At 34.1% G+C, this 27,546-nt stretch overlaps 1 protein-coding gene across 1 annotated transcript in view; it reads left to right on the top strand.

The window, feature by feature from the left end:
• The window catches only part of LRP1B (LDL receptor related protein 1B), a 1,778,947-nt gene that overhangs the window by 1,043,576 nt on the left and 707,825 nt on the right, over window positions 1-27,546 (top strand). Inside the window, exons 12-15 of the mRNA XM_057745031.1 lie at window positions 7,465-7,645; window positions 14,121-14,340; window positions 16,251-16,440; window positions 20,480-20,602. Of these exons, the coding sequence (XP_057601014.1) occupies window positions 7,465-7,645; window positions 14,121-14,340; window positions 16,251-16,440; window positions 20,480-20,602 (714 nt within the window). The remainder of the gene's footprint in view (window positions 1-7,464; window positions 7,646-14,120; window positions 14,341-16,250; window positions 16,441-20,479; window positions 20,603-27,546) is intronic.

The following is a 27,546-nucleotide window of genomic DNA, read 5'->3' as shown; positions in this document are numbered from 1 at the left end:
TAAGTGGTAAATCTGGTCGCTATTTGCATGGTCCCCAGACCTGGGATGATTAAGGCAGAGGAATATTGCTTCCTGGAGTATAGGGACCAGATTGAGGACATATGGCTCTCAATTGGTTAGTTTGCACTTCAAAGGCAAGTTCTTGACTGTGCCCTTTGCTATCTCGAGGAATTAGCTAGCCCCAGAAGAGGTAGTCTCCCCCCATCTAGAAAGGTTTTTTAAAGATGTCAAAACATTGTAACATACAGAAAACAAAAACATTAAAAATATTTACAGTACAACTGGGATATTATCCAGAAATTTGTAGTGGAATATTGTAAAATGAGCTATATACTCATTGCATGACTGTGGGGACTTTCTTAAATTGGAAGCTACTCTGGCCTGCATAATATATACATTGCAATGTTTCATCTGGAAGCAATGAATGTGAAGAGTGTCCTTCTGCCCAGAGCATTCAGCAACATCATTTCCAGGTTGTACGCATGAGAGTGGTGTATTAGTCAGGTTCTCATGTGTACAGAAAGAAAGAGAAACAGAGCTATATATGGGTGGGCCACAAGGTTCGTTCTTTTTTTTTTTTTCTGTAAGATGGCTCTAGTAGCACTCAGTTGTCTTTAACTTCATTTGAAACAATTTTGTTAGATTGTATTGTGACACATTGTGTCATATAAGCGTGCATTTAAAAAAACCCGATCAAAATTGGTGAATTTTTGTGTAGTCATTGTAATATTGGAGATGGAAGAAAAAAAGCAACATTTTCGGCATATTATGCTTTATTATTTCAAGAAAGGTAAAAATGCAACTGAAACACAAAAAAAGATTTGTGCCGTGTATGGAAGTTGCTGTGACTGATCAAACATGTCAAAAGTGGTTTGTGAAGTATCCTGCTGTAGATTTCTCACTGGACTATGCTCCATGGTCGGGTAGACCAGTTGAAGTTGAAAGCAATCAAATCAAACAATAATTAAGAACGATCAATGGTATACTATATGGGAGATAGCCAACATACTCTAAATACCCAAATCAAGCTTTGAAAGTTATTCGCACCAGCTTGCTTATGTTAATCACTTTGATGTTTGGGTTCCACGTAAGTTAAGTGAAAAAAACCTTCTGGACTGTATTTCCGCATGTGATTCTCTACTTAAATGTAATGAAGACCTTCCGTTTTTTTAAATAAATTGTGACGGGTGATGAAAAGTGGATACTGTACAATAATGTGAAATGGAAGAGATTGTGGGACAAGTGAAATGAACCACCATGAGCCACGTCAAAGACCGGTCTTCATCCGAAGAGGGTGATGTTGTGTATACTGTGGGATTGGAAGGGAGTCCACTATTGTGAGCTCCTCCTGGAGAACCAAATGATTAATTCCAACAAGTACTGCTCCCAGTTAGACCAACTGAAGCAGCACTAGATAAAAAGTGTCCGGAATTAGTCAACAGAAAATGCATAACTTCCATCAGGATAACACACGACTGCATGCTTCTTTGATGACCAGGCAAAAACTGTTAGAGCTTGGCTGGGAAGTTCTGATTCATCTGCCGTATTCACCAGACATTGCACCTTCAGATTTACATTTATTTTGGTCTTTACAAAATTCCCTTAATGGAAAAAATTTCAATTCCCTGGAAGACTGTAAGAGGAACCCGGAACAGTTCTTTGCTCAAAAAGATAAAAAGTTTGGGGAAGATGGAATTATGAAGTAGCCTGAAAAATGGCAGAAGGTAGTGGAACAAAAGGGTGAATACGTTGTTCCTTAAAGTTCTTGGTGAAAATGAAAAATGTGTCTTTTATTTTTACTTAAAAATTGAAGGAACTTTTGGGCCAACGCCATATTTAAATAATTATCTCACACAATTGTGGAGAATGGCAAGCCCAATGTTTAAAGTGTAGAGTGACAGGTTGTAGACCCAGGGAAAAGTTGATGATATTGCAGCTTGAATCCAAAGACAAATTCCCTCTTTCTCAGGGGACCTCAGTCTCCTTTCTCTTAAAGCCTTCAACTGATTGAATTAGACCAACCCACACTGTGGAGAGTAATCTGCTCTACTCAAATTGTACTGATTTAAATGCTACTATCATCTAATAATACCTTTATAGCGATATCTGGACCGATGTAACTGAATATCTCCGTACCACGGCCTAGTCAAATTGACTCATACAGTTTGTCATCACACATGACTAGTTGAACAATATGCTTCAAGGCATGGTGGTGTAAATCAATGGAGAATTTCCATAAGGGCAATAGCCTGGAACCTAGAATTGATTATTATTCATGATCATGTTCATAATGCTTCTTTACTCTATCTGCATTATTAAGGACATAGAGGATGACTTTTTAGGATTTTTTTCTTGGGAGACACTTCTCCATGGATCACTCACGTTTCTGCATGTCTGAGAGTGAGGCACTCATTGCCTTTTGTGCTGAGGTAGCCTAACAAGGATGTTTGCATAGAAAAGAGACATGGAAGAAAAGGTAGAGTATCCATCAGGTGCAAATAAGCAGGTCTGCTTATTGCCCATTAGAAAATATTGGGGTTTTCTAAATTCAGAATTCTTCTCCTGTAATGCAGTCAACTGTGTGTGAGGGCATTGACAGGGGCCCATCCCTGTTGTCCCCATGGGACTTTGGACTAAAGGGACACCAGTCTGCTGATGACCATGCTGTTTGCTGTGCCATAAATAAAGTCTTCTCTATCTGACCTACGAGTTTGTGTCATCTACCATCATCCGTGAAACAGTACCAGGCTAACTTGTTAGCTGGAAAGTGGGGTAAAAATCTCAGTTCTTAACAGCTCTTGAAATGTTTCATTTTACTCCTTACTTTAGATTACAGTGTATTGGTAACTGATGCCTACTGTGGCACTCCCTTTATTCTTACATATGTTCATCACTGCATCAAAAATGAAGTATCTGAATGTCATAGAGAGACCCCTTGTGTCACTCTCTCCCCAAACGGAAACTGAAAACTTGCTTTTGATAATAGAAGGAAACCACTATGTTTCAATATATTCTGTTCATCTGGAAAACAAGACCCTTATAGGCACTTTAACAGCAGAGTATTTTGTTGCCAATGAGAGTAACCTGTGTATTCACCCTCCCAGACCTAATAAGTGAACTGAGGAAGGACCTGGAATGGAAAGGAGGATGAGAACATCAGCCTCAGCTAGCCACTGGAGACAGATGACATAGAAAACTTTAGTCTGGCCAAGTACTCCTATAACCTTCTGCAGGCAACTTTTACTGCCACACTATTCATTAAATGAACTTCATTCACACATGTCAGATACGTATGAGCTGTGATGCCTCAGACCTTATTGAAATGCACAAAGAGAATTTGAATTAATTGAACTATAGGAATATGAGGCAGGAGAGTTGCCCAAGCACTGACTCTGAGGTAAGGTAAAGCAGCCCTGACCCTGGACCTATCAGTTATTTAAGGCACGTGGTCATACTCTGTACTCATGCAAACACTTTTGGAATACTTCATTCCAACTCAGAAAAATAATGTTTGTACTAAGGATAGTAAAACTTGGATACATTGGGAAAATGTAGGCACTGTGTTTTTATAATGGCAGTTGTGTAGTATAATTTCCAATGAATTCCATATGATGTTAATCAGATTCTGTTGTAAAGTATCAAAACTTGTGCATTAATCTAGAGATCTGGTCCATGCACCTTAATGAAACTAAGGGCACTGCTCACATCCTTAGCCATTAATTTTTTTTATCTTGGACCCATTTTTAAAAATAGAAGATTTTATTTTAAACATAAAAACTTTAATCCTCTTCTATTCCATAGATGTATATCTCAAAATCATACCTGTAATGATGTTTGTTTCAGAAATATATTTTCCAACCTTTTTTATAAATGCTTGTTTTACCTAATCCTAGATATTATATTAATTTAAATAGCTTTTTGTTTTATTTATTTTAAATCCATGTAATTATTCTTTATAATTTACATAAATTTAATTATCTCTTATTCATCCTCATTTCATTAATGGTAGGCATCACTTGTAGGAAATAACAATGCTACCATTGAGAATTTATTCACTTCAGTGAGAAGTCCAGCTTTGGATGAGATGCATGTTTTTCTAGTGTACTATTTATATGTTATGTCCATTTATAAAAGTTATTCTTGATGTACTAGAACAATGTTTACAAAAAAAAGTAATGGAAACTTTAATAATTTGAGTCAAAATAATATGTTAATCTTAAGTATTCACAGAATATGTGAAAAAAGTCTATTTTTAATGTGAATTATATGGATAAGCGTCTCATTTCTTCACTTAAAAAGGAACATATGGACATCATCTCAATCTAAAAAAATTGCAAGAAACCATTATCTACTGGAATTTTTCTTTTTTTGAAAAAGTACAGGCATGTTGAGTTCTTGCCTATTAATAAATGAAAATGGGTATTTTGTGAAACATAAGGGAGATTTTGACCAGATTTTTTTTAAAAAGTCACTCTTTGTTTGCTATTAGTTATGTACTAGTGATGATGATGATGTAGTGAATGTGGATTTTGGAACGTAGAATACTTCAGCTCTACCCAGAGGTATCAAAGCAACCTACTCTAGCAAGTTTCTCTTTAACAAACAACTTTCTTGCATTTGAACAGTCATGTGTTTCCTTGAGCTAGTGATTAGTATCTCTGTAGTTACCTATGTTTGTTTGGAAGGTCAGTGCCATAAACTTTCATATGTTATTGATCACCTAGTTGAAGGATTTTGGTCATAGAGTCCCTAAAAGTCAATGTCAGGCAACCCCCAATCAAACCCTCTTGAATAAAAAAATTAAATGTACATAAAACCAATGCTCTATATGTCTTAGTGTTTCATCTAAATTGTAAGTTAAAGGAATATGCCAAATTGATACTGAGGCAGAGTGTTTTCTTTACCAATGTATATTTGTTGAGAAAGGGATTCATTGATTGTTCAGGCTTCGTCCTACAAGTATAAGGGAGGAAATTTCTCCATATCTGGTTAACAATAGCCTGAAAAGATTCCCAAGTTGCACATAAGACTCATTTTTGAGTTTTATTTTAAAAATTTATTTCAGCCTCATTCTTTCCAGAACAGGAAAACAAAACATACACACACACACAATATTAAAAAATATTCTATGCTAATTGATTCATTGCTATCTCAGATAGGTAGCTAAAAAGAAGATTATAATAATAATGATACCATTAGTAATAATATTCATAACAACACATATATAGTATTTATTATGTACCAGACATTATTTTTAACAGTTTTACATATATTAATTCATTTAATCCTCAAAACAATCCTGTGAGTAAACAGTATCATTACGCCCATCTTAAAGATCAGGTGTAACTCGCTCTGTTAGAGAGATATGTGAGTGTCAGAACCTAAGAAGTGCGGTTCCACAACTGTTGATCCTAATCACTACTTCATGCTGTTCAAACATTTTATTTTTCAAGGACAAAACAAATGAACCAATTAGAGACAGGATCCTCCCACGTTCTGCTTTTTAGAATTTCATTCCATCCCACTCTCTCTATTCACAACTGACCATGTATATCCCATTTCTAATTAAATTTGGCCACTGGTCAAAATGCAAGGAAATATTACTGAATAATTATTTTAAAAGAGAAAAACATAAGATCTAATCCTATCAAAAGAGCCAGGATATATATACATATTTTTTAATCCTGATGCATTAATAAAAACTGTGTTGAGAATTTACAATTTTACAGGCAATATACTAAATATTTTACATGCAGTAGCTAATTTACCTCTTTTTTATCAGCCTACAGCATAGCTGCTATTATTGTCATCACTTTTTAAATGGAGAAGTTAAGGATCAGAGTGACTGAGTTGCTAACCCAAGTGTCAGAAGCAAAATGTCAATCAGATAATACTGCAACTGCTTCATATGAAAAAAAAAAGTATCATCGGGTGTCAAAAGGGGATGTTTTAAAAATGAGGTTATTAAAAAATAAAGTTTCCATGCTGAATGAGATTTCAGGTGCAAGATACTTTTTGAAAACCAACAAATAAGACAAAAACCAGCCACAGACTATGATAAACAGAAAAGAGTAAACAGCTACTCTCTTTCCATTATGCCAGAGCAGGAAAGTTGACAGTGAAATTAAGTGTCAATGAAATAAAGACAAAATTAAGCTTTTTTCTGAACATAGGCACAATTAACCTCTGAAAATTACTCATATTGGTTGGTAATGAAGCAGAGAGCTTAGTGAAATTGAGAACATATCTGATTCACTATAATGAGATTTTCAGTTAGATCAGATCACACATTGTATTAGTCATCCTGAGTTAGGGCACGTGCTGATTAGCAGAAGGGGTCACAAAAGAAAATTTTATTTTTTCCAAGGCCAGAGGGCCATGATTAAAGAATATGATAATAGTCAATATTTGTGACATCTGCATATAAGGGAAAATGTCCTGTAGATTTCCCAGTAGTTTGTAAATGCTTATCTCTGTCTCTGATGTGCTACTACCTGTTGCTGTGTCCAGCAAGTGCCAGTTCTCTACTCACAGCAGGAGGAAAAGAGACAAAGGCTTGCCTGGTTTTGAAAGAAGAAAAGTTCATAGTAATTTCTCATGCAAAAGAGGGATAGAATTATATTTACAATGGGTACAGTTTGGAGGATGGTTTACAAAATGGCAAAAAGTGAGGCAAAGACTCACCATAGGAACAGTGCAGTTATAAAACTCTCTACTTTGGAGATCATCTGATATGGATTTTATCCCTATTCTACCATTGCCCATGTGATAATAGACTATAAGCCTTCAATCTTAATGTTAAGAGTTTCCCCTTCTATAAAGATTTGAATTAGGGGAGCTCATATGATTATATATTTATAGTATTCCTTTGAATTATCACGGCCTGTATTTTAGAGAGGCCAGTAATAGTGTCCTTTTTAAAATAAATCTAGAATATGCAGAAATATTTTAGTGTTTCTTTGAGATTCACAATTCATGTGTTTCCATGATGGAAGCCTACTCTGAGCTTTCAAAGGTGTGATTCTGCTGGACATGTTCATCTCTTGGCAAAAGAGCATTCATATTATTTTGGTTATTCAGAGTACATATTACATATTTGAGCATGATTACTTTTGGAACATAATACTAGATCATGTTACTTAATTCTTCTTCTGAGCAGCCTATGAAACTGTATTTTTACTCTGAGAACTTATTTCACCCTGTTTTTTCCTCGTCACTTAATATTTTCCTGTTTTTCTACAAATCACTGTTTCAATTAAAATCTATCCAGAGAGGGCCTGTCATTCACAGAAAATGGCATTCAAACCAAAACTGAAAAATATTCTATGGAATGATATTTGCAAAAATCACACTATAAAGAATTCACGGATCAGAGTGTATTCCTTTTAAACTTTTTATTAAGTAGAATGTAAGTAGTGGACACTAATGTAAAATTTCTTTCTTTATTGTTTTTGCTTTTTGCAGATCTGGATAACGTGGAGGGCATTGCTGTGGACTGGATTGGAAATAACCTTTACTGGACGAATGATGGCCATAGGAAGACCATTAATGTGGCCAGGCTGGAAAAGGCTTCTCAGAGTCGGAAGACTCTCTTGGAGGGAGAAATGTCCCATCCCAGAGGGATTGTGGTGGATCCTGTTAATGGGTAGGCAATATTTGATCAGCTTTATATAAGGAAAGTGATGTTAGATAAATTTGTTTTTTACACATTTTGTATTAGTGAGTTTTATTTAAATCCACATGTGCATTCACACATGAATGGCCTGATTGGGAAATGTTTCTCATTTCATGATTTCATCTCTTAGAGAATGTGCTAAATAAACATGTCAAAATACATTGAACTGAAATAGATTATATATAGAGAGAATGTATTTACTTGACTTATTCAGACAAGCACCATAATTCTCCATTTTAGACAGCTTAACACCAAGATAAATAAGCGATTCAAACAGCAAATCAATCAATTTAATTTTTTAAATTAAAGGCTATTGATATTTATTCAAAAAATAGCAGATTTTCTTTTTTGTATATTTATTGTGGGCCAAGCGTTTTGTTAAATAGATTACTATGCTCTATCCTGTGATTCCGCACAGTAATACTTTGAATTAGTTGCTATTCTCATTCTTGTTTTACAAAGAAGAAATTTGTAATGGACCTGCAAAAGACCATTTGATTGTTAAGAGCCTGGATAGATATTTAAATCCAAGCAACCTGTCTCCAAGACTTTACTCAGAGCCACTATACTCCACTACCTTTTACTCATCTAGATTGGTAACTATATAATTTTAGACATAACCATAGTTTCCATATAGTGACATCATTTTACAGTAAGTGCTTATTTTAGGATGGATTATTTTGTGCAATTCTTGAGAATATATTTGATTTTTATTCATAGCTGTTACCTGAACACAGGCAATAATGTGCATATAGAAATATTGAAGAAATGTGAAAATTCCTAATAGAATCTCAGAATTAAATGAGTGAATTGCATATTCTACATGTACAGTTGTATGTGGCTTTTATCCCCTCCATGGCTTATATTTCACTGTTTCAAAATAGCACCACAAAATTAATATTTTTATACCTTACTATTGCATACAAAAAGAGTATTTAAATTGAAAGCACATGAGTCTCTTATAGACTGAGCTCACCAAATATCATTTCCTAAAATTTTTTGTGTTGAGAATAGCTCCAAATACAACCATGGTGCTCCTTTCTAGGCTGACCTAAGCAGTGGATGAGTTCATACATGGTTGTTTTTTTTTTGTTTGTTTTTTTTTTGTAAGGCATAATTATAAAGTAATTTCAGTGATTTTTATGTTTGGTTTCTTTAAATTTCTATTTTATTCCTGGACTTCTAAGCCAAGTCATCTATTTGACCTTTAAACCAAGGCAATCTTAATTTTAAGAGAAAATATTTATTCCACACTGTCTAAATCTCCTCAAAGCAAGATGTTTCAAATATGTCTTAAAATAATATCTTCCTTCTCAGTATTCTATTAGAGGAAAATATTTTCCAACAGAGTCAAAGGGTGTTTGAGGTGCTTGGGGAGATGACATAAATGTTCAGGTCATAGAATCAGATGATTTGGAAGAAAATTTAGGGGCCATTACACCCATGTCTCTCTTCAAATTCAGGAACCCACTTCAACACTTCCCTAAGGGGCAAGCATTCAATTTAGATTTGAAACCTATAGCATCTACATAGTTCAAAGTATTTGGGGACAAATCTCATTGATATGACATTTTTTCTTTTCATTAAGGCAATATCTGCATTCCGTATTACTTATCACCCAACTAATCCTGTATTTGCCTCTGATGTTGCAAAAAATGACTCATACTTCTTCCATCAGATAGATTTTGTTTGTTTGTTTGTTTGTTTTAATTTATTTATTTTACTGGCTGTGTTGGGTCTTTTTTTTTTTTTTTTTTTTGCTGTGCGTGGGCTTTCTTTTAGTTGCGGTGAGTGGGGGCTACTCCTCGTTGTGGTGCGCGGGCTCCTCATTGCCATGGCTTCTCTTGTTGTGGAGCATGGGCTCTAGGTGTGTGGGCTTCAGTAGTTGCAGCACATGGGCTCAATAGTTGTGGCTCACGGGCTCTAAAGCGCAGGCTGAATAGTTGTGGCACACAGGCTTAGTTGCTCCGTGGCATGTGGGATCTTCCTGGAGCAGGGATCGAACCCGTGTCCCCTGCATTGGCAGGCGGATTCTCAACCACTGCGCCACCTAGGAAGCTTGATAGATTTTTAAATATTATAGAAATCTGCTATTATTCACCAACCTGAAAAACAAACGCATGTGTGTATGTGGGTGTGTGTGTGTAGGTATACATATATACACATGTGTATGTATATGTATATCTATACACACACAAACATACATTTTTCCCCTAACAATATACTATGCTCAGAGCTCTGCATAACATACACAGTGGTTAACAAAACAGGCATAGCCTTAACCCTCATGAAGCATCTTGTGTTATCTGCAAGGGAGGGAATGGGCAAATGTAACAATAGATAAGTACCAAAGGAGCAACTAATGTAATTTCTAGAGACTACAATGATGGAGTAAAACAAACAGGTTGTCCTTAAGGAGAATAACAGAAACCTATTTAAATAGGTTTACTGAAAGGCCTCTTTAAGGAGGCATTGTTTAAGTTGAGACTTAATTGTAGAGAAGGAACCAGCCATGGAGAGTGAGGGAAGGAGTTCAGATCAAGAATATGGAACAGCTGAAGATCTTAAGTTGGGCAAAATCTTGACTGTCAGAGGAACCAAAATGAAGACAGTGGGGCTGGATTGTAGATGGCAACTGGGAAAGTGACTGAAGATGCAATTGGAAAGGAAAGCAGAGCCTTGCACATCATGATGAGAGCTTTCTACTTTGTCTTCAGTGTAAAATAGAGAAGTGATATAATCAGGTTTATATTTCTTAAAAAAACTAATCTTACTGTTCTGTGGAGAATGGATTGGAAGACAGTATAAGTAGAAATGGAACCATGTGAATTTAATTGTCCAAATAATTGTTTGGCCCTAATATAAATTTTTTAAAAGTGAAGAAGAAAAGTTTAGTTTGGAAAACTCTATTTAAAATATCATAATATAACTTTAAGCAAAACATTTAAAAAAAAAACCTGATTCATTTTTCTACCATAATACCTTTTTGCAGCTGTACACAGTAGAGTATCACAGATTTTCTCTCCCATAATAGCCTATTAACAAAATTACTCTCTTCAGAGCTATGCTTTTATCAAAAGCTTCAAAACCAATTACAGAAATCAGTAAAGGAAGAATTTTTCATTTATTTATTAAAATATATTACTGAGTAACTACCATAGTTCAGTAGAAATCGGTAAGACAATAATTCTCTTCAAGGCGTTTATAATCTGTGTACTCACACACACACAGACACACACACATACATACCCACACACACCCCACACCCCACACATAATTTACCTATAAGATAAAACAGAATGAAATACATGCTTTTCAGGAATTCCCTGAGGTTTTAAATTCAGAATTGAACTTTAGAGGATGGATGGAATTTCCAAATGAATAGGGTCCCAGGGACTTGGGGTGTGCAGTCATAAGGTTACTCAGTGTACTCTGAAGGGGCAGTATGAGTAATTGCTTAGAGGTGGGGAAGTGAGTGGCAATTTTGAGGTGGGATGAGTCCATTAAGGCTAGAGCAGGGGACATACAAAGGAATATATCAGGCGGTGAGCCTAGAAATATGCAGAAATCTTCAATGTTGTAATTAAAAGTTTTGCCTTATTTTGCTGACATCAGAGTAATTGGAAGGTTTTGAGGGTAAAAGTCACATTTTTCAATTCACAATTTAGGAAGACAAGTGAAAGCCATATGACAGCTCTATGAAAAACAACCCATTGGGAGTTCCCTTTGAAAGTGATGAAAGACAGACTGTAGCGTTTGTAATAGCAACAGAAAAGTGGGAATTGAGACAACAGACAGGAAAGAATAGCATTGGCAGGTCTCAAAAAGTGTCAAAATGGGGGTAAAGCTGGAGGAGGGATCGATTATGATGGACTGTTCCTCAAGGTGATAGCTGCAGGTGAACTCCCTCCTCTGCAATCACTTATTTCATAATCTACATCAATAACTAAGAAACCTACGGCTCCAGTTCTGATTTCTCAAAACATTATCTCTGAGATGAGTCCCAAGCTGAGCGCATATTTCTCTCCAAACAGGATTTTCTATATCCCTCTGTCAGTTAAGAGTACCACATGCTCTAGTTGACAGCTAGATATTATATCATCAACTCAATCAAGTTTTCAACAGTAAAATTTATTTTGCTTCCATGGCAGAAATTCTTAAGGATGTAAAAATTTCTGAGATGGACCACCAAGTAACACAATGTAAACTGGGGACATGATTAATATCAACAAAGCCAAACTTAGTGCTGCAGAGTATAAATATAAACAAGAAATATTCTCTGCCCTTATTATTTGAATTTTTAACTGGAATTATCAGACAGGAGCCTTTTGACACCATCAAATTCAATACACAGCATAAATGCAATAAATTCTATAAAATAACAACTACCACTAGGAAACAAGAAAGAACTAATTTTGACAGAAAGGCTAAGGGTAGACTTCAGTAAGAAATTGTATTTGAACAGGACTTGAAAAATAGAGGTACAATTTTTCTCGTCATAGTAGAACGCCAGCTTAACCTAATTTTTATTTAATGAATACCCAAAGTCCCACCTACAAAAATATTACTTTGTCTCCTGCTTATTCTATAGGTTACATTTTCTATTTTGTATATTTATGAATCATCATATTTGATAATGATTATATGGCTTTCACAATATATCAATAATTTTTAATCAGCTGAGTACATTATCACATATCTGGTCTCTCTCAGACTGGCATCACTTATTTAAAATTTTTTTCTTATATTTTGTTTGACTAAAAGTAATCTCAGGTAATGGATTGGATCACAAACAATTCTTTCTTCAAATATCAATATAAAATATGTTTAGAATATCCAGAAGTATCTCTTGTGCATGTGTGTGTGTGTGTGTGTATCTGTGTTTGCATACACATGTGTGTTATATGGGTTAGAGAATCACAGAAAAAAAAAGTATTACTATTATCAAAAGGAAAAGCTAGAGGGAAATATAATTGCAATTTTAACAAATTATAAATTAGTGACAACAATACAACTGTATTGATTAACTGTGTTTAAGATTTCAGAAAAGGTATCAATAGAGATGAAAAAGCTGCATATTTCTCTTTTACATAGTTGATTTATGTAGTTGAAGTCAAGTACTTTTACCTAACTAGCACAGGATTGGAGCAAAAGGAATGAATCTTCTATTTATTCCTAATTTGTCCCAGTAATAAAACCACTTGAAGAACAGGCGTGATACAAGATAAGCATCGTGCCATGTTTATTTCTAGGAGCAAAATGTATTTGGACTTACTAAAATTCACCAATCTAAATATACTTCCTCAATTCTAAAAAGGCATATCATCATGATTATAAACTGTTAAGGGAATTTAAAAGGAGCTTAACTGGCATAAAAGAATGGATGGTGCGTTACATCCTCAGCTGTCTCAGATCTGCCTGTTTAGATCACAGTAGGATTTTTAGTCATGGATACAGATTTGTCCCAAATTACCTCAGAAATTCTTTAGGGTCCATAACATGTGGGAGACAGAGGATCTAATAAGGGCACTTCCAGGGTTAGCAGCTTAGGAAAAGCTTTGAAGCTTTATAAAGTTGTATATGAGGTGACTGAATTAAAGCCTACACTTTAATTAGTAACTCAGGAACTTTCACATGACCCTCAGACAACACATGTGGAGGGTTTTAACCTTATTCATGAAGCAGTTTGAACATTAGCTCATAGTCCCCTCTCCCACTGTTATAGCTTGCACAAAAGATTTGTTTTTAAAGGCAGATGCTTTTGTTTGAGAGAGAAATTAAAGCTCAAAATCTCAAGGTCAGTCAACCTGCTGTTATTAAACTTATGTGCAGCTCAATCATCTTCTGTGGATTTTCGGGTAATAATAAGCAACAATAAAGCATAGATAATTTGCATCAGGAAGACAAATTAGACCTGGCCAAACAAACCCAGTATGACTGTGCCCTTTAGAAAAGACAATCCAACTGCCTGCCTTAAAAAAATAATAATTCATCTGAGATTAAATAAAGTCTGGAGTAGACCATTAACTGTGCTGTCATTCTCATGCCCGTCAATCTGCTTTTAATCACATAAATGATTATGTGTTTTATAAGATGAACATTTAAAAGTAGTTAGTAATGCCTCAAGAATCATTTCTCAAACTTGGTACCAACACCGAAGAAAATCAATATTTGGCACTTACACTGAGGTTAATTAATAACCGAGGCCAATAAGTGCGGTAATGGTGGTCGTGGATTTTCTGATATGTGTCTAATTGGACTGGCTCCACTGAACAAATCTTCACTTCCCTGAGGACTCACAGCTGCCCCCTCCTTTGGGCAGATAAGCATTTAGATAGGAGAACAAATCAGAATGTAATTACATTTTATGGAGGTGCCAAATCCAATCCTCTATATGGCGGCTGGTTGAAATAACACGCGTGCGCTCTTGTTTTTAATGTCTTAGTTGGATGTATTGGACAGACTGGGAGGAAGATGAAATAGATGACAGCGTGGGAAGGATCGAGAAGGCCTGGATGGATGGCTTCAACCGGCAGATTTTTGTGACTTCAAAGATGCTGTGGCCAAACGGTTTAACTCTGGACTTTCACACCCACACATTATACTGGTGTGACGCCTATTACGATCATATTGAAAAAGTGTTTTTGAATGGAACTCACAGGAAGGTAAAAGACAAATGCTGCTGTTTTAACCCCACAGGCTTCTTTTGCAGAGCCTTGTTGTGTTGTGTTAAAAATACTTTCAAGTTTATTTTGACCCCTCTGAGGTGGCTGCCAGGAGTCTCTGTGGGGTGGCTGGAGGAGGCTGAGCGTTAAGTAGTGCAGCTGGCACTTGCCTCCGGGAGACCGGGCCCAGCTCACGGTGGTATGCCAGGATTTGTGGGATTTTAAAAGGAAGCTCTCAGGATATCAGAGCTATTTGAAAATGCAGTTTTTCTACACTATTGATGTTTGCTAGGACCAAGCAACCCAACTCAGTTCAAATATCTTCAATATTTGCAACTGAAATTCCACCTATGTATCGTGACAATTAGAATTCATTTATTCAAATAAAGAACTTCATGACATTGGAACTGAAACACAAGAGTGGACTTAACTTCAAGCCTATATGTGTGACTAAATATCAACATCTTCTTGCCTCTTTTGGTAGCATCATTGCAAAATGATTTTGAAATTCTTCGGTGAAACTGGGGATGAGGTTGGCTGTGTGACAGAGGCAGTGTTGGAAAAATATCACCTCTGTATTCTGTCTAATAATCTTCTAAGCACATATAACATTATAAGCTGGCTTGGACTGTTTAGTTAAATAATATTTAGAAAAATGAATATTAGAAATTATCAAAGTGCTTCATTTGACAATATATTTCCTTCTTTTTTGGAAAGGAAGCTTGCACAATTAGCCAAGCCTATTTATAAAGGATTCTGTTTGAGAAATACAGTGCACTAATCAGTTAAGACTGTTTCAGTCGTCAGTTAACTCTAACAATGATTTAAATGTCTTTCCCCAAATAAGTAAAATTGATTTGCATTTAACCTGATGTCACATACTTAAGAGATGTTAAATAAATATTTATGATTCCTTTGAAGATGTTGATATGTATATAATATACATAGCATTTTATTAGCCAGCATATTTTAGCTTACATGGAGGTGAGCAAATAAAAGTAAGAAGCTGTCTCAATTATTCAACATATGAAAATTTGGTATGAAGAGTTCAGATAAAAGGAGCAAAACTTAAATTTCTAACCCTACATTATTTGAATAACTTCCTCAGTTCTTCAATATTGGATGAATTGACTCCAAAAGGTTTTTTCATATTATATACAATATCATTTTATAAATTGTGAAAGATGAAAAAGTATTATTATGGGAGGTATTATTCCTATTCTCTTCTACAACCCTACATGCAAAACAAAACTTATCACAGGATTGCCCCATTGTGTAGTTTAAAAAACTACAAAGTACACTGGAATGTAAAGAATGTATCAAGATAAACAGAATTAAGATTAGCCAGGAGTCTTGTTTAACTACTTACTATCAATAAATATTTCTATGTTCAAAATTAAAATTTCACCTTCCTCCCTGTCATCTCCTAGATTTCTTCAGTTTGCATTAGCCCAGCTGAATAGAAAGATTCCTTCCATTCCCAGTGTTGTAAGACCATGTTGTATCCCTTGGCTATTGGATGTGCAATATTGCAGTATACATAATGCCACTAATTACTCAGACCGACTTCTGTGCCAGAATATGATACTGGAATATCATAAAGAAAAGAGATAGGGAGGAGTACCGGACGAAAGCATTTTAATGTTTGCATTTCTTGACCATATGTATAATGCCATGTATGAAAGAATTGAAATGGATGAAATGTAAATGGTCTCCTTCAAATAACATGTCCTCAAAACGGAAAAAATATGCTCATATTGTGAAATCCATTTTTCAAATATAATGAAAGAAAATATGTTATTAGTTAGATCATTATCTGTTGTACTTATTTGAATATCATCTTCTCTAAATATTTGGTTATGTTTCTAAAGGTCAGTTGTGATTTTTCACAATGTGTTTATATTTTACAGATTGTTTACAGTGGGAAAGAGTTGAACCATCCTTTTGGACTGTCGCATCATGGGAATTATGTGTTCTGGACTGATTATATGAATGGTTCCATTTTTCAACTAGATTTGATAACAAATGAGGTGACATTACTGAGGCATGAAAGACCACCCCTGTTTGGGCTTCAGATTTATGATCCACGGAAGCAACAAGGTATTAAAAACCAGATAAAATTGCTTCTGAGTTTCACATATGGTAATTCTTCACAGAGGTTGCATAAAGACTTTATTTTGACAGTGTTGCTGAAGTTTTATGATAAAAGGTGTCTATTCACTCCAAAGTCAATCAAATCTTAGACTTTGTTACCATAAACATTTATTATTTATTGTTCAAAATATCCTGAGTGAGTAACTCTGGGAATTCTATTTGAGTGAAGTTCAAGGTTTTCTCCAAATACTTCCTTTTTCATGTCATCTTCACTGAAGAAGGCTGTTATTTAAAGTAAAAAATCTTCAGTGTTTTCAAAGAGTCAGTATTGTGAGCAGTGGAAAAACTTTCAGTGTAGCAGGAACATTATGGGAAAATGTTAAAAAATACATTATGTAAGGAAAATAGTATTTTTAAAAGTATCTTAATATATTTATCTGATTAATTTCAGGTACATTTAAGGAACATTTAACAATTTTAGATATTATGAAAGTGAAATAATCTATCATGATATTCATATCTCATTAAAATCAGATAATATTCTTGTATCTTTTTATCTACATGAGTTATTAATATTTATTAGGCCATCTGCAAACAGCATGACTCAGAATTTAGGTAAGAAACAAACAAACAGAAGTTTAGTAAATTATGTGGTAGATTTTTTGTTATGAATCTAGAATAGTCACAGTTCCTTTTTTTAATGCAAATATCCTTGTGAAAATTTAATGAACATTCATTTCAATAAATTTAGGGTGAAAAAAGTTATTTCCTGAGTTTTTCAGTGTGTATGTTGTCAATAGAAAGTTATCTAGCAACAAGAATTTTTTTTGAAAATATTTTAGCATAATCGGAGATTTTAAAAGCAAACTCTCATTCAAGGGCTTCACTTTTTTCCACTGTATTAAAATTGACTTACTGGGATAGAAATGTATTTTATAAAATAATGGAAGTACGTAAAGTGAGAAATTTCAATAGCTATAAAAAGAAAACTATCTTTAAAAGAATAAAAATGAATTATTTGAGATGGTATAAGTAATAGTTGTGGACAAGAAAGGAAGAATAGAGACAATTGCCTGGATAGACACCTTTCAATAATTATATATCTTTAAATAATCTACCTTGAAATGCAAAGTATGTAGACAAAGTTTATATGTATTCTTACTCACATACAAACAAGAAAATCCACTTTATCTTATTATGACAGACATATCTAGCCACATACTTGTACCTTGTTTCTACACCCACAAATGACTGTTTCTGTCATTCAACTTGCCAACTAGGCGTTTCGTTCATTCCGTTATTCATCAATTCAACTAATGTTTATCAAACACACAGTCTGTGGTAGACACTAGAAGGGGCAGAATAATCCTACTTCTCCAAAATATAAGATTGGAGAAGAAATGACAATGTCTTTGGCCCTGACAGACTCTAACTTAATTTTAAAAACACCTCCTCCTTTGTTTTCCTTGAATATTTCATTTTTGAAAAAGTATCTGCTTCCAAAGTGACTTAATCTAGAATTTTATTTTGTTGTTTTCAGTTTGTTATTTTTCTGTCCCTTATTGATCTAACTTTATTTTTTAATATATAAACAAGTTAGAGTAAAAGAGCGTAAATTTTAGATTAAGAAATCTTGTTTTTATTTATTTAGAAATAATATGATTATTAGTATGATTACCTAGAAATAAATAATAATTCTTGTTCTAAATCCTTATTTTTATAAGGATTATTTCTTTTTTCTAAATATTATAGAAGTCATTTAAATCCTTACATCTTCAGTAGTTTCATCTGCAAACGAGATGAAACGTACATTTATAATTTTATTATAAAAATTGAATTAAAATGAATGTGTATGTAAGGTAACTAACCCTGGGATTGATGCATAATGGGTTTTCAATAATGAAAGCTATCAGTATGTTAATGAACTCTTGTTGATATTTATGTATAAATATTTTAATGCTATTTGTAGTCAGTCATCTTTTCAAGAAAACATTTTTAAGTGAATACTTTTGCAAGCTATTAGAATTTCAGTAAAAACTATTACATAATCTCTAGCTGGAATATGTTTAAGTGATAAATTCAAAAAACTATTGGGATAGTACTAAAAGAAAAATGTTCTCAGCAATTCCAATAAGAGATATGGAATTATTCAAATCAATTTAGATTTTGGATTTCTATCATGACAGGACAAATACCAATTTCTCTCTTTTAATATGCTGTATTCTCCAAAAGGAAATATATTTAAAAGCGTGAATATAGTAATTTATTTCTACATACTTAAACCCTATATTCAGTGATAATGGTAAGTATGAGTCATGCTATTGAATTAAATATGATTTTTTTTAAGAATATGATTTTTAACATATAGTTTTGGTAGGAAAATATACCCTAATATATTGTTTTTAGTACTCTCTTCTTTCTTATTGTTTTAAATTATTCATATATTTCTCAAAATATTTTGAATTAATTCTCATTTTCCAGAATCTGTGTGTTACTAAAATATCCACTATACTGTAATCCTGTACATAATGTGCATAATATAGACAGAACACCTAAACATCCTGTGAAGTATTACATCTTTATTCCATGACTAAATCTGGAAGTTGCTCCAAAAATGTTCTGCATTCCCTACAGGAAAAGCCTGAACTAAACTTAATTATCCTCTGAGTTCAGAAATTGATGGTGTAGCTTGAATTAGTAGCTTCTTTAGTTTTCACGTGTATTTTTTATTTTTTAGACCCCTAGCAAATTGAATGTACTTTTCAGAATAATGAAAAAAATGATTATATAATTTAGATCATTTCTTCTGATCTGTGGCCACACGGTGATAATCTATGGGAGTGAGTTAAATATTTATAACATATAGCAATATTTTGAGTTTTTTTAACTCATTTATTAATACTCTCTGCATAACATATCTAACTAACCCCTGAGGCCCAAATTATAATAACCTAGTCTATCACTTTAGTCACATTTTTGGCACTTGCACTTTAACTGCCAATACAGTTTTAATCACTGTATTATTTTATTATCTGTCTCCCAGTAATTAAAAGCTCTTCATTTTTAATGTTTCAGTAAGATATTCTGATATAATCAAAACATTATTTATTGATAGCTAGGAAAATGCAGCATAGTGTAAAATGATGCTGGCATTCATACTCCCAGCTGGTGTGCTGGTCTACACATACATAGCTCAGGATATACACTTTCTTCCTTCTGTTTCCAACTTGTGGGAATAAATGGCATCAAAATGGTGACTACCTAAAGTTTATATGCTTTTACCTACACCTTTCTAAAACAGATTCTCCAGCCTATTCAAAAATTTACCTCGATTTTATCTGAGTCCCCCGGGGTGTCTCACATATATTCATCAATAATACCTTTACAAATTTTCCCTTGGGCCGACTATACTGATAGCAATTGTATGTCTCATCAGTGCCTCTGCTGTTTCAATCCACTGGGACAACACTTTACCCTTGAGTATTGTACACTTTCCTGGTACCAGCAAGGCTGCTCACTTAGGCTTCACAGATAGCCTGCATTCCTGTTTTCCTCAGTGCAATGATGTGCCAATGTACTCCTTGCAAAAGAGGAAGGAAAATTCCACCCATTTCCCCAGTGTTTGTTTGCTTTCTGTTTACTTGGGATCCAAAGGCACATTGCAGGTGCCAGTGGTCTACTTTCCAAAGAACTCAAACCTGCACACACTCGGCCTATTCTGGGCGAACTTGTCCTGGGCAGACACCATTCTGTCCCCTTTATCCTTTTCTCTCCTGTTACCTATGTGCACCCAAACCCCTATCTCTTACAACCAACATGTTAATTCCTCTTATCTACCAGTGCATCATGTATTTCAAACATTCTTGAATTTCATTTAGGATTCAGCAGGAATCCTGGTTACATTAATAAACATGTACCATACATGGTATAAATAGATATATGTACATTTTTATGTCTCTGTACATCTCGTGAAAAGAACATGAACCTGAACTGGCTTTGTCTGGAATCAGAGTTCTCTGACATATTTTCTTCTTCCATTTTGCAGGTGACAACATGTGCCGAGTAAATAACGGAGGCTGTAGTACATTGTGCTTGGCCATTCCAGGCGGCCGAGTATGTGCTTGTGCTGATAATCAACTTTTAGATGAAAATGGGACCACTTGCACATGTAAGTGTCATTTCATGTTACCCTCACTGTTTATATGTGTCTTTTCAAAGAACAGAAGCAGAGGAAATCAAAGGAATTAAAATCAAACTTGGAAAGAGAAAATCAGATAATGACTTATGTGTAATTCTCTTTAGACTATAAATAGTCAATGGAATTAATATCTAAAACACAGATGAATAGGGATAATGATGCAGTTTAGCTGAGTATCATGTCACTGCTGCATCTACTATAGTAAAAATCATAAATGAGTATATACCACAGAAGAAAATATTTCTTGAAATTGTTAAGGAACCTCATCATCTGTAGTTGTAACTGAAAATGCATGCTTGTTGGTTACATACATGCTTATTACTTTAAATAGCGTAGTAAGCTCCGTTATCTATATTTGCTGGTGAAGAGCAAGAAAGGAGGCAAAAAAGAGACTTCTGGGGAGTTTCTACACTTTATCAAAACAGGGAATTAACTGGATTGTTTGACCTGGATTAAAAGCACTTTATTAACTTTTGCTGTCCTTCCTCAATTTACTGCATCTTGCTTTTTCAATATGACCCTTTTGAAATTTGTCCCGTCTACACACATCATGTCCCTTAAGCACAATAAGAGCAACAATGCCATCCATATATTGAGTGCTATATAAATATTTCTGGAATGACTTAATCTTGAATTGTGTGTTACTCATGATTCTCCAGAGAAACTGAATCAATAAGGTGTACATATATAGAGAGAGTTAAAAATATTTTTTTAAATAAGAAATTAGCTCTTGCCATTGTGGAGGCTGACAGTCCCAAGATCTGCATTCAGCAAGCTGGAATCTCAGGAGTGCCAATGGTGTACTTCCAATCTGAATGCTGGTAGCTTGAGACCCAGGAAGAGCCTATGTTTCAGTTTGAGTCCAAAGTCAGGAAAACAAAAACAAAAACAATATCATAGGTCAAGCAATCAGGCAGGAAGAATCCCTCTTACCTTTTTGACTTTTTGTTCTATTCAGACCTCCAGCTGATTGGATGAGGGCTACCCACATTAGGGAGAGTGATCTGTTTTAATTTGGTCTACTGATTCAAATGTTAATCTCATCTAAAACACTCTCACAGACACAACAGAATAATGTTTGACACAAATCTGGGTACTCTATCTCCTATTCAAGTTGACACATAAAATTAACCGTCACAAATTGTTGAATAAATATTTCATGTATTAGTTATAATGATTGTCTCTGGGGAGGCATAAAAGGAAATAAGTGTAATAAAGAAGACTTCAGCTCAGTCTTATTTCTTTTAGAGAAGAAAAAGATGTGGATAAAGTAATTAAAAATGTGGATTTCTAAAGCTGATTTAAGATAGTAACACTTGAGAAATATAAAAAAAATAATGAAAAATCTATTTATAATGCCAGCATTCAACAGTAAGCTACTAGGACTTTTTAATGTGGATCCTTATAATTATATATCATAGAAGTTATCTTTTCTACTACTAATAATAATCATAGGTAACAGTTATTGAATTCTTATACTGGATGTGGCATTTTGTAAAAAAAAAAAATAATGTTCATGATTCTCATTAGTCCTTATAATAATCATATAAGGAAGATACTATTACTATTTTATTTTATGATTTAAAATTTAGACTCAGAGGTTAATAACTTATAGAACATTTGGAATTTAGACCCTAAATTATTTTCATTTTGGAGATTGAACTCTTAATTTATGTTGTACTTTACCAATTTTAGATCATACTAATATAAATTATTTTGTCCTTTATTTTACTTAATATGAGCATAAGCATCTTACCATGTAGCTAAATGTTTTTTGTAAATATGATTTTTAATGACTGCTTTTTTAAGCACTTTGTCATCTTTTCCTACTTGATGTTATTATTTCTGATATATTATTGTAGGCTGTTTGTGTGTTATTGTGCTGTTTGTGATTCCTTCTGTGTTTTACCATGTAGTCCATGGTTAGTTTTGTTACATCTTCTCTTCATCTTCTTTAAGCATTTGGAATAATATCACCAGTTTTAAATTCTATTACTAGTCAGTTTCAACTATTTAAGATGAGGACTTTGGCTTCCTTCATACTATTCTATTCATCTTCCTTAATTTCAGTCCGTATTATAACTTGGGATTTCTGACAAGGAATATCATGTTGAATTATCAAACACTGTCTCTTTAAAGATTTTTGGTCAACTTTACAATAGTTTGTTTTAGACCTGGATCAGTGCTTCACTAGTTGTATTGATTAGTAGTCAGACTTCTAGTTCTTCATTTTTTATTTATTAATTTTCACTGATGTATAGGATCGATGGAGCATAATTTGAAATAACTTCAAGATGACTACAAAAAATGTATATTGTGGAGTTTTTTCTGTATTCCAGATATGTCTCCTTTGCCTTTATACATGAATAGCGATTCTTCTGGATATTAATTACTGACCAAACAAAACTTTTCTTCAAAATTCTAGAAATATTCTTTAATTAGATTTTGGGATAATATACTTCAGAACAGAAATATGAATTTTACCCATGGACAAGGTTTTTTTCCTCATTATTAGTAGTATTTTAAAAATTGCAAATGTAAGACACTTCCTGTAGAAAATAATTCTCTGAGGTGTACTTTCTTTGTTTCATCAGATGGTATCCCTTCCTTTGTTCTGTGGTATTACTTATTAATTTCCATTTGGTTGTTGTTTGTTTACATAGGAAGAGAAGAGATCTACTAAGACCCATAGTCTGGGAATAGACAGGAATTAAGCATTGCTTTGTATAGCATTAAGTTTGTCCAGTTGCCTGGGAGATTAAATCTTATCTTAGTTATTTGGACAAATGGTATGATTTATATGTACATTTCATAGTTTAATTTCTACCATAGATTCTTCTAAGATTACTTTTCTGGTATAAAATGAGATCCTGTGCTACCCTAGCTGAAAGATTTTGACATTTGAACAGATGAAATGCACGCACACACACAAATAGTAAGCTTTGTGGACCTCCACCAGGTCTCATCCTGCCTTTGTTCTACCCCCAGGATTCCATTCAAGGGTGGAAAGTAGCACTGCAGTGTCTCTTTTTTATGATAGCCACAGACCTTACCGTCAGTACTGGAGGAACAAAGGGCCTTTCTTCCTACCTAAAAATAGACAAGCTTATTCAATTTCTGGTGGTATAACTTAGAGAGATTTCTGATTGAATATTTAAATCTAGTCTTATGGTTTTGCAAAAAAGTCAAAATTCACTTAAGATAGTGTCAACAATGATCAAGAGGCAGAATTCTCAGGGGTCTTGTGTGTTTTCACTCTTTATCTTTGCTTTCATAGTGGGAATTTGGAGGGAGAACGTATACATCAGGTACTAATATCTAGATGGCTTTTTACATTTTAAATTTTCTAATGCGTTCTTTAATTTTAATTGGGTGAATTATAGTTATCTATATTGTTTGCCTCCGAATTATATTTCCTATTGCCCTCATTCTTGTCCCCCATTAAAAACTTACAGATTCCTTAGGAGTTAGCATATCTATACCTATACTGAGATTGATTATACAAAATATTTATCACTGGATATCGCTGTGTAAACAAAAATTAGGTGACTTTTGGCTTGTAAGGAAATACTATACACAATATTGATCATGTAGCTGATATTAGGAGATTTGTTATGATAGTTACATATGATTATATATCTGGTGAAAGTTAAAAGAAAGTTTTCTGAGACTATTGGGATCTTTTTAATATCTATAATTCATTGATGAGGTAATTCCAATGCAAAAATGGGGTAAAAAAGATCATTTTCTCTATAGTTGTTACACTAAACAATGTTAAATCAAACAGTTTTTATTTGAGAATTTTTTGTTGTATTTAGTTGTCAAAAACTTTATTAGATTTTTAATATGGAATGCAATTTGTCTAGGTTCCTTTCAAATATAATGGGAAAAATCAAGAGAAATTGTAACTTATTGATTGCAAAGAACTCAAAGTGTGTTTGTATAAATTATTCCAATTTCTATTCATTTAATAGTAAAGGTTTTTATAAGGATATTTTAGCCTTAGTTTGCAGATGAGGAAATTAAAGTGCAAGAGGACTACAAATAGAGTTCATGGTTGCAGAGTATAGTGAAAACCAAATATCAGTATGTCGCTAACCTCTCATTAATGCTCATTCCTCTGGGCTTCTGACTTAGTTCAGGCTAGATTATAGTCTTGTGAACTGATCTCAACTGGATGAACTCTTTAATCTGGATTAAATCTATATATGTAGGCAAAAAAAAAAATGTTGCAACCATTGAGATACGATCATCCTGGTTTCAGTCATCCTCAGTGAACTGGCATCAAATGAACAAAAACCCATTGGCAGATGGTCAGGTCAGAATTAAACACCAACGGTTGTTTCTCAATGAAGTTGTAGCATACGGCGATGCCAGAAGAGGCATTCACTCAGCAGAAAAATATTGGCATGTTACATGATTGATTAAGGATGAATTCTAATGCCATGCCAGGGAGGAATCAAGAATGAGAGTAGGCTGGACTCTTTGTCCTTGTGAATTTTGTGTGTCATGGTCAAATCTTCTCACAGTTAGAAATGAAACCTAGTGTAGCATAGTAACTGGGAGCTTATTGCCATGGAGAAGCATATGTAAAGCCAGTTGATCAATTATCAAGTGAGTTTTTTTTTTAATTTATCTTGATACCTTTGTGGGGAAAAATCACAACATAGAAAATTAAATGAGGACATGAGTAATCCCAAGAAAGTAAGTTTAGTTCCTGAAAAAAAAAAAAAAAAAAAGATAGTCACTATTTCTTTTAAATAGCAGGATACTTTTGTATACAGTAATGAGATAGCAATACGGTAATTCTTTAAATGCCTCTTCAGTGGCTTGGAGGAGAAAAAGAAAAGAAAAAGAGAAAGAACAGAACTTTCCAATATGCCTTACTCCCAAGAGAGCAACTTAAACATTGCCCAAAATATTGGTCATCCAAGGGTAGCACTGCACAATTATATGTCGGTGGGACTCTGTGACCTTCTTCACCTTCTAGAACACCAGATATATTCCTCTGTCAAAAACAGTGCTCTACTATGGCTGAGCCATTTATCTGTTCAGCTGTGACAAGCCTTATGTTCTAGGATATATGCAATCTAATGTGTAGTAAAAAGTTTAAGGCAGTAAAAAGTTTAGAAGCCCCATCCAGATGAGTATTTATGGCCTTCTGTGCATAGGAACTCACAGAAGATTATGTACCACTTAGGTTGGCTGCTCAGAAGACCACTCTATCTAATGAAAGGTCATCCTGTTATGATCTAAAGGAGAAAATTCAAAAACCATAGCAGCATTTGTCACACTACCTTCCTGTATAGGCAAGCTTATACAAAGTCATCCAGCAAACTACAATTTCAAGTTTTCTTTTAGGTTTTTCTCTTTCTCTGCTCAAATCAAGGGAATACTCCCAAAAGACAAACAAAAACAAAAAATGATTTGTACTCCCAAAATTCAAAAAAAAAAAAAAAAAAAAGAATGATTTGTTGAGCAAATAAACACATACTAAGGTGAGACACATAGGGAGAATAGGGAAACTTTATTTTGGTCCTGGCACTAATGCTTTTATGACTGTTATCATAATTTTGATATAGTCAACAGCAAAATATCAATTGAGAGAGGACACAAGAATTAGTTTAGAATAGATGACCCACACTGAGGTTGAAAAGAAGAAAAGCAAAACTAGAAACATAGACACTTGTTCATGGGCAATCACAGCTTACTAAAGCAAGGCCAGGAACATATGTATGAAGTCCAGTCACTGAGCTGAGATCCAAATAGATGATTTGATACTAAAATATAATCAAAACAGTTTATTAGTAAGATTTCTTCATTTACTTCATTGTAATCTCGACATTAACTCTAGCAATCACTCTAGCAGTTTTTACCAAAGAAAATAACTAATTCTAGAGCACATATTTCCTTTGTAGTGTATTGACGAGTCATGCAGAAAACCTCTAATTCCACTGCTCTAACAGCAGGTATCATAGGATGTGTGAGAACTGGCAGTTCCTTGCCAGGCATGCGCTGATTCATGTCATTTTATTTCTCATCCTGGTTGAATTAAAGGATTATTTATTACTTTGTCAGTTTTCTTATTGGTGAGATAATGTAATATTTTTACTAAAAGTGACCCTGGCAGTAGAATTACAGGTTTTACATCAGTTTTCAAATTCACAGTGCAAAGTACAAGTAAAGCTTGTAAGTATAGCATTTGTTAATAGACTGAAAGCAGTTAATGGCTGCACCTGAACACTCAAGTACAATATGGGTTTCGTCACATTAAGAATTGGAAAAAAGTGAAATATATGGAGCTTTTCCTATATGTTTGCTTTCTGGGTTGTAGGGGGAACTTTATCACTCTTTCTTTCTAGCTACTCTTTCTTTCCTTCTAGCTCTTTTCCCTTAAATTAACTTCATTCATGTTCTTGGGTGAAAAAAGAAGAGCATTAGCTGTTGAGTCAATTGAAGTGATAGTGTTTTCCTGAAGTATTTATTCAGTTTCCAGAGGTCAGATCTCTCACTACAATAATGTCTGTAATGTAGAATTATCAGTCTCTGTTAATTCCAGTAAGTCAGGCAACAAATAATTTTGAACATCTCCTCTATACCTAGTTCTGTTCTAGGTGTTGTTCTGTTCTGTATGTGACATTGTCCTTCCTGTGTTCAAAAATCTCATGAAAACACTAGATGTGTGAGAGTTAATTATAAAATAACTCTTTTGTAGAAGTTTGTACCAGGTGTACAGAATACTTATTTTTTTATGTATGCTATTCACCATCTTAGTGATGCCAAATATACTTGCTTCATCATCTTGTTGATTCTTGCAAAAGTTGGTAGATTGCCTGGCCATCAGCTGGGGTCCTCTGATAGATGGTGTTGCTACCCAGTTCCACAGTTAGGTCAATACTGAGAAAAAGATCATG

Source organism: Hippopotamus amphibius, chromosome 8, assembly GCF_030028045.1.
Source record: "Hippopotamus amphibius kiboko isolate mHipAmp2 chromosome 8, mHipAmp2.hap2, whole genome shotgun sequence".
Taxonomy (NCBI): Eukaryota; Metazoa; Chordata; class Mammalia; order Artiodactyla; family Hippopotamidae; genus Hippopotamus; species Hippopotamus amphibius.
The sequence above is the reverse complement of the archived record's forward strand: the minus strand, read 5'-3'. Positions and strand labels throughout refer to the sequence as shown.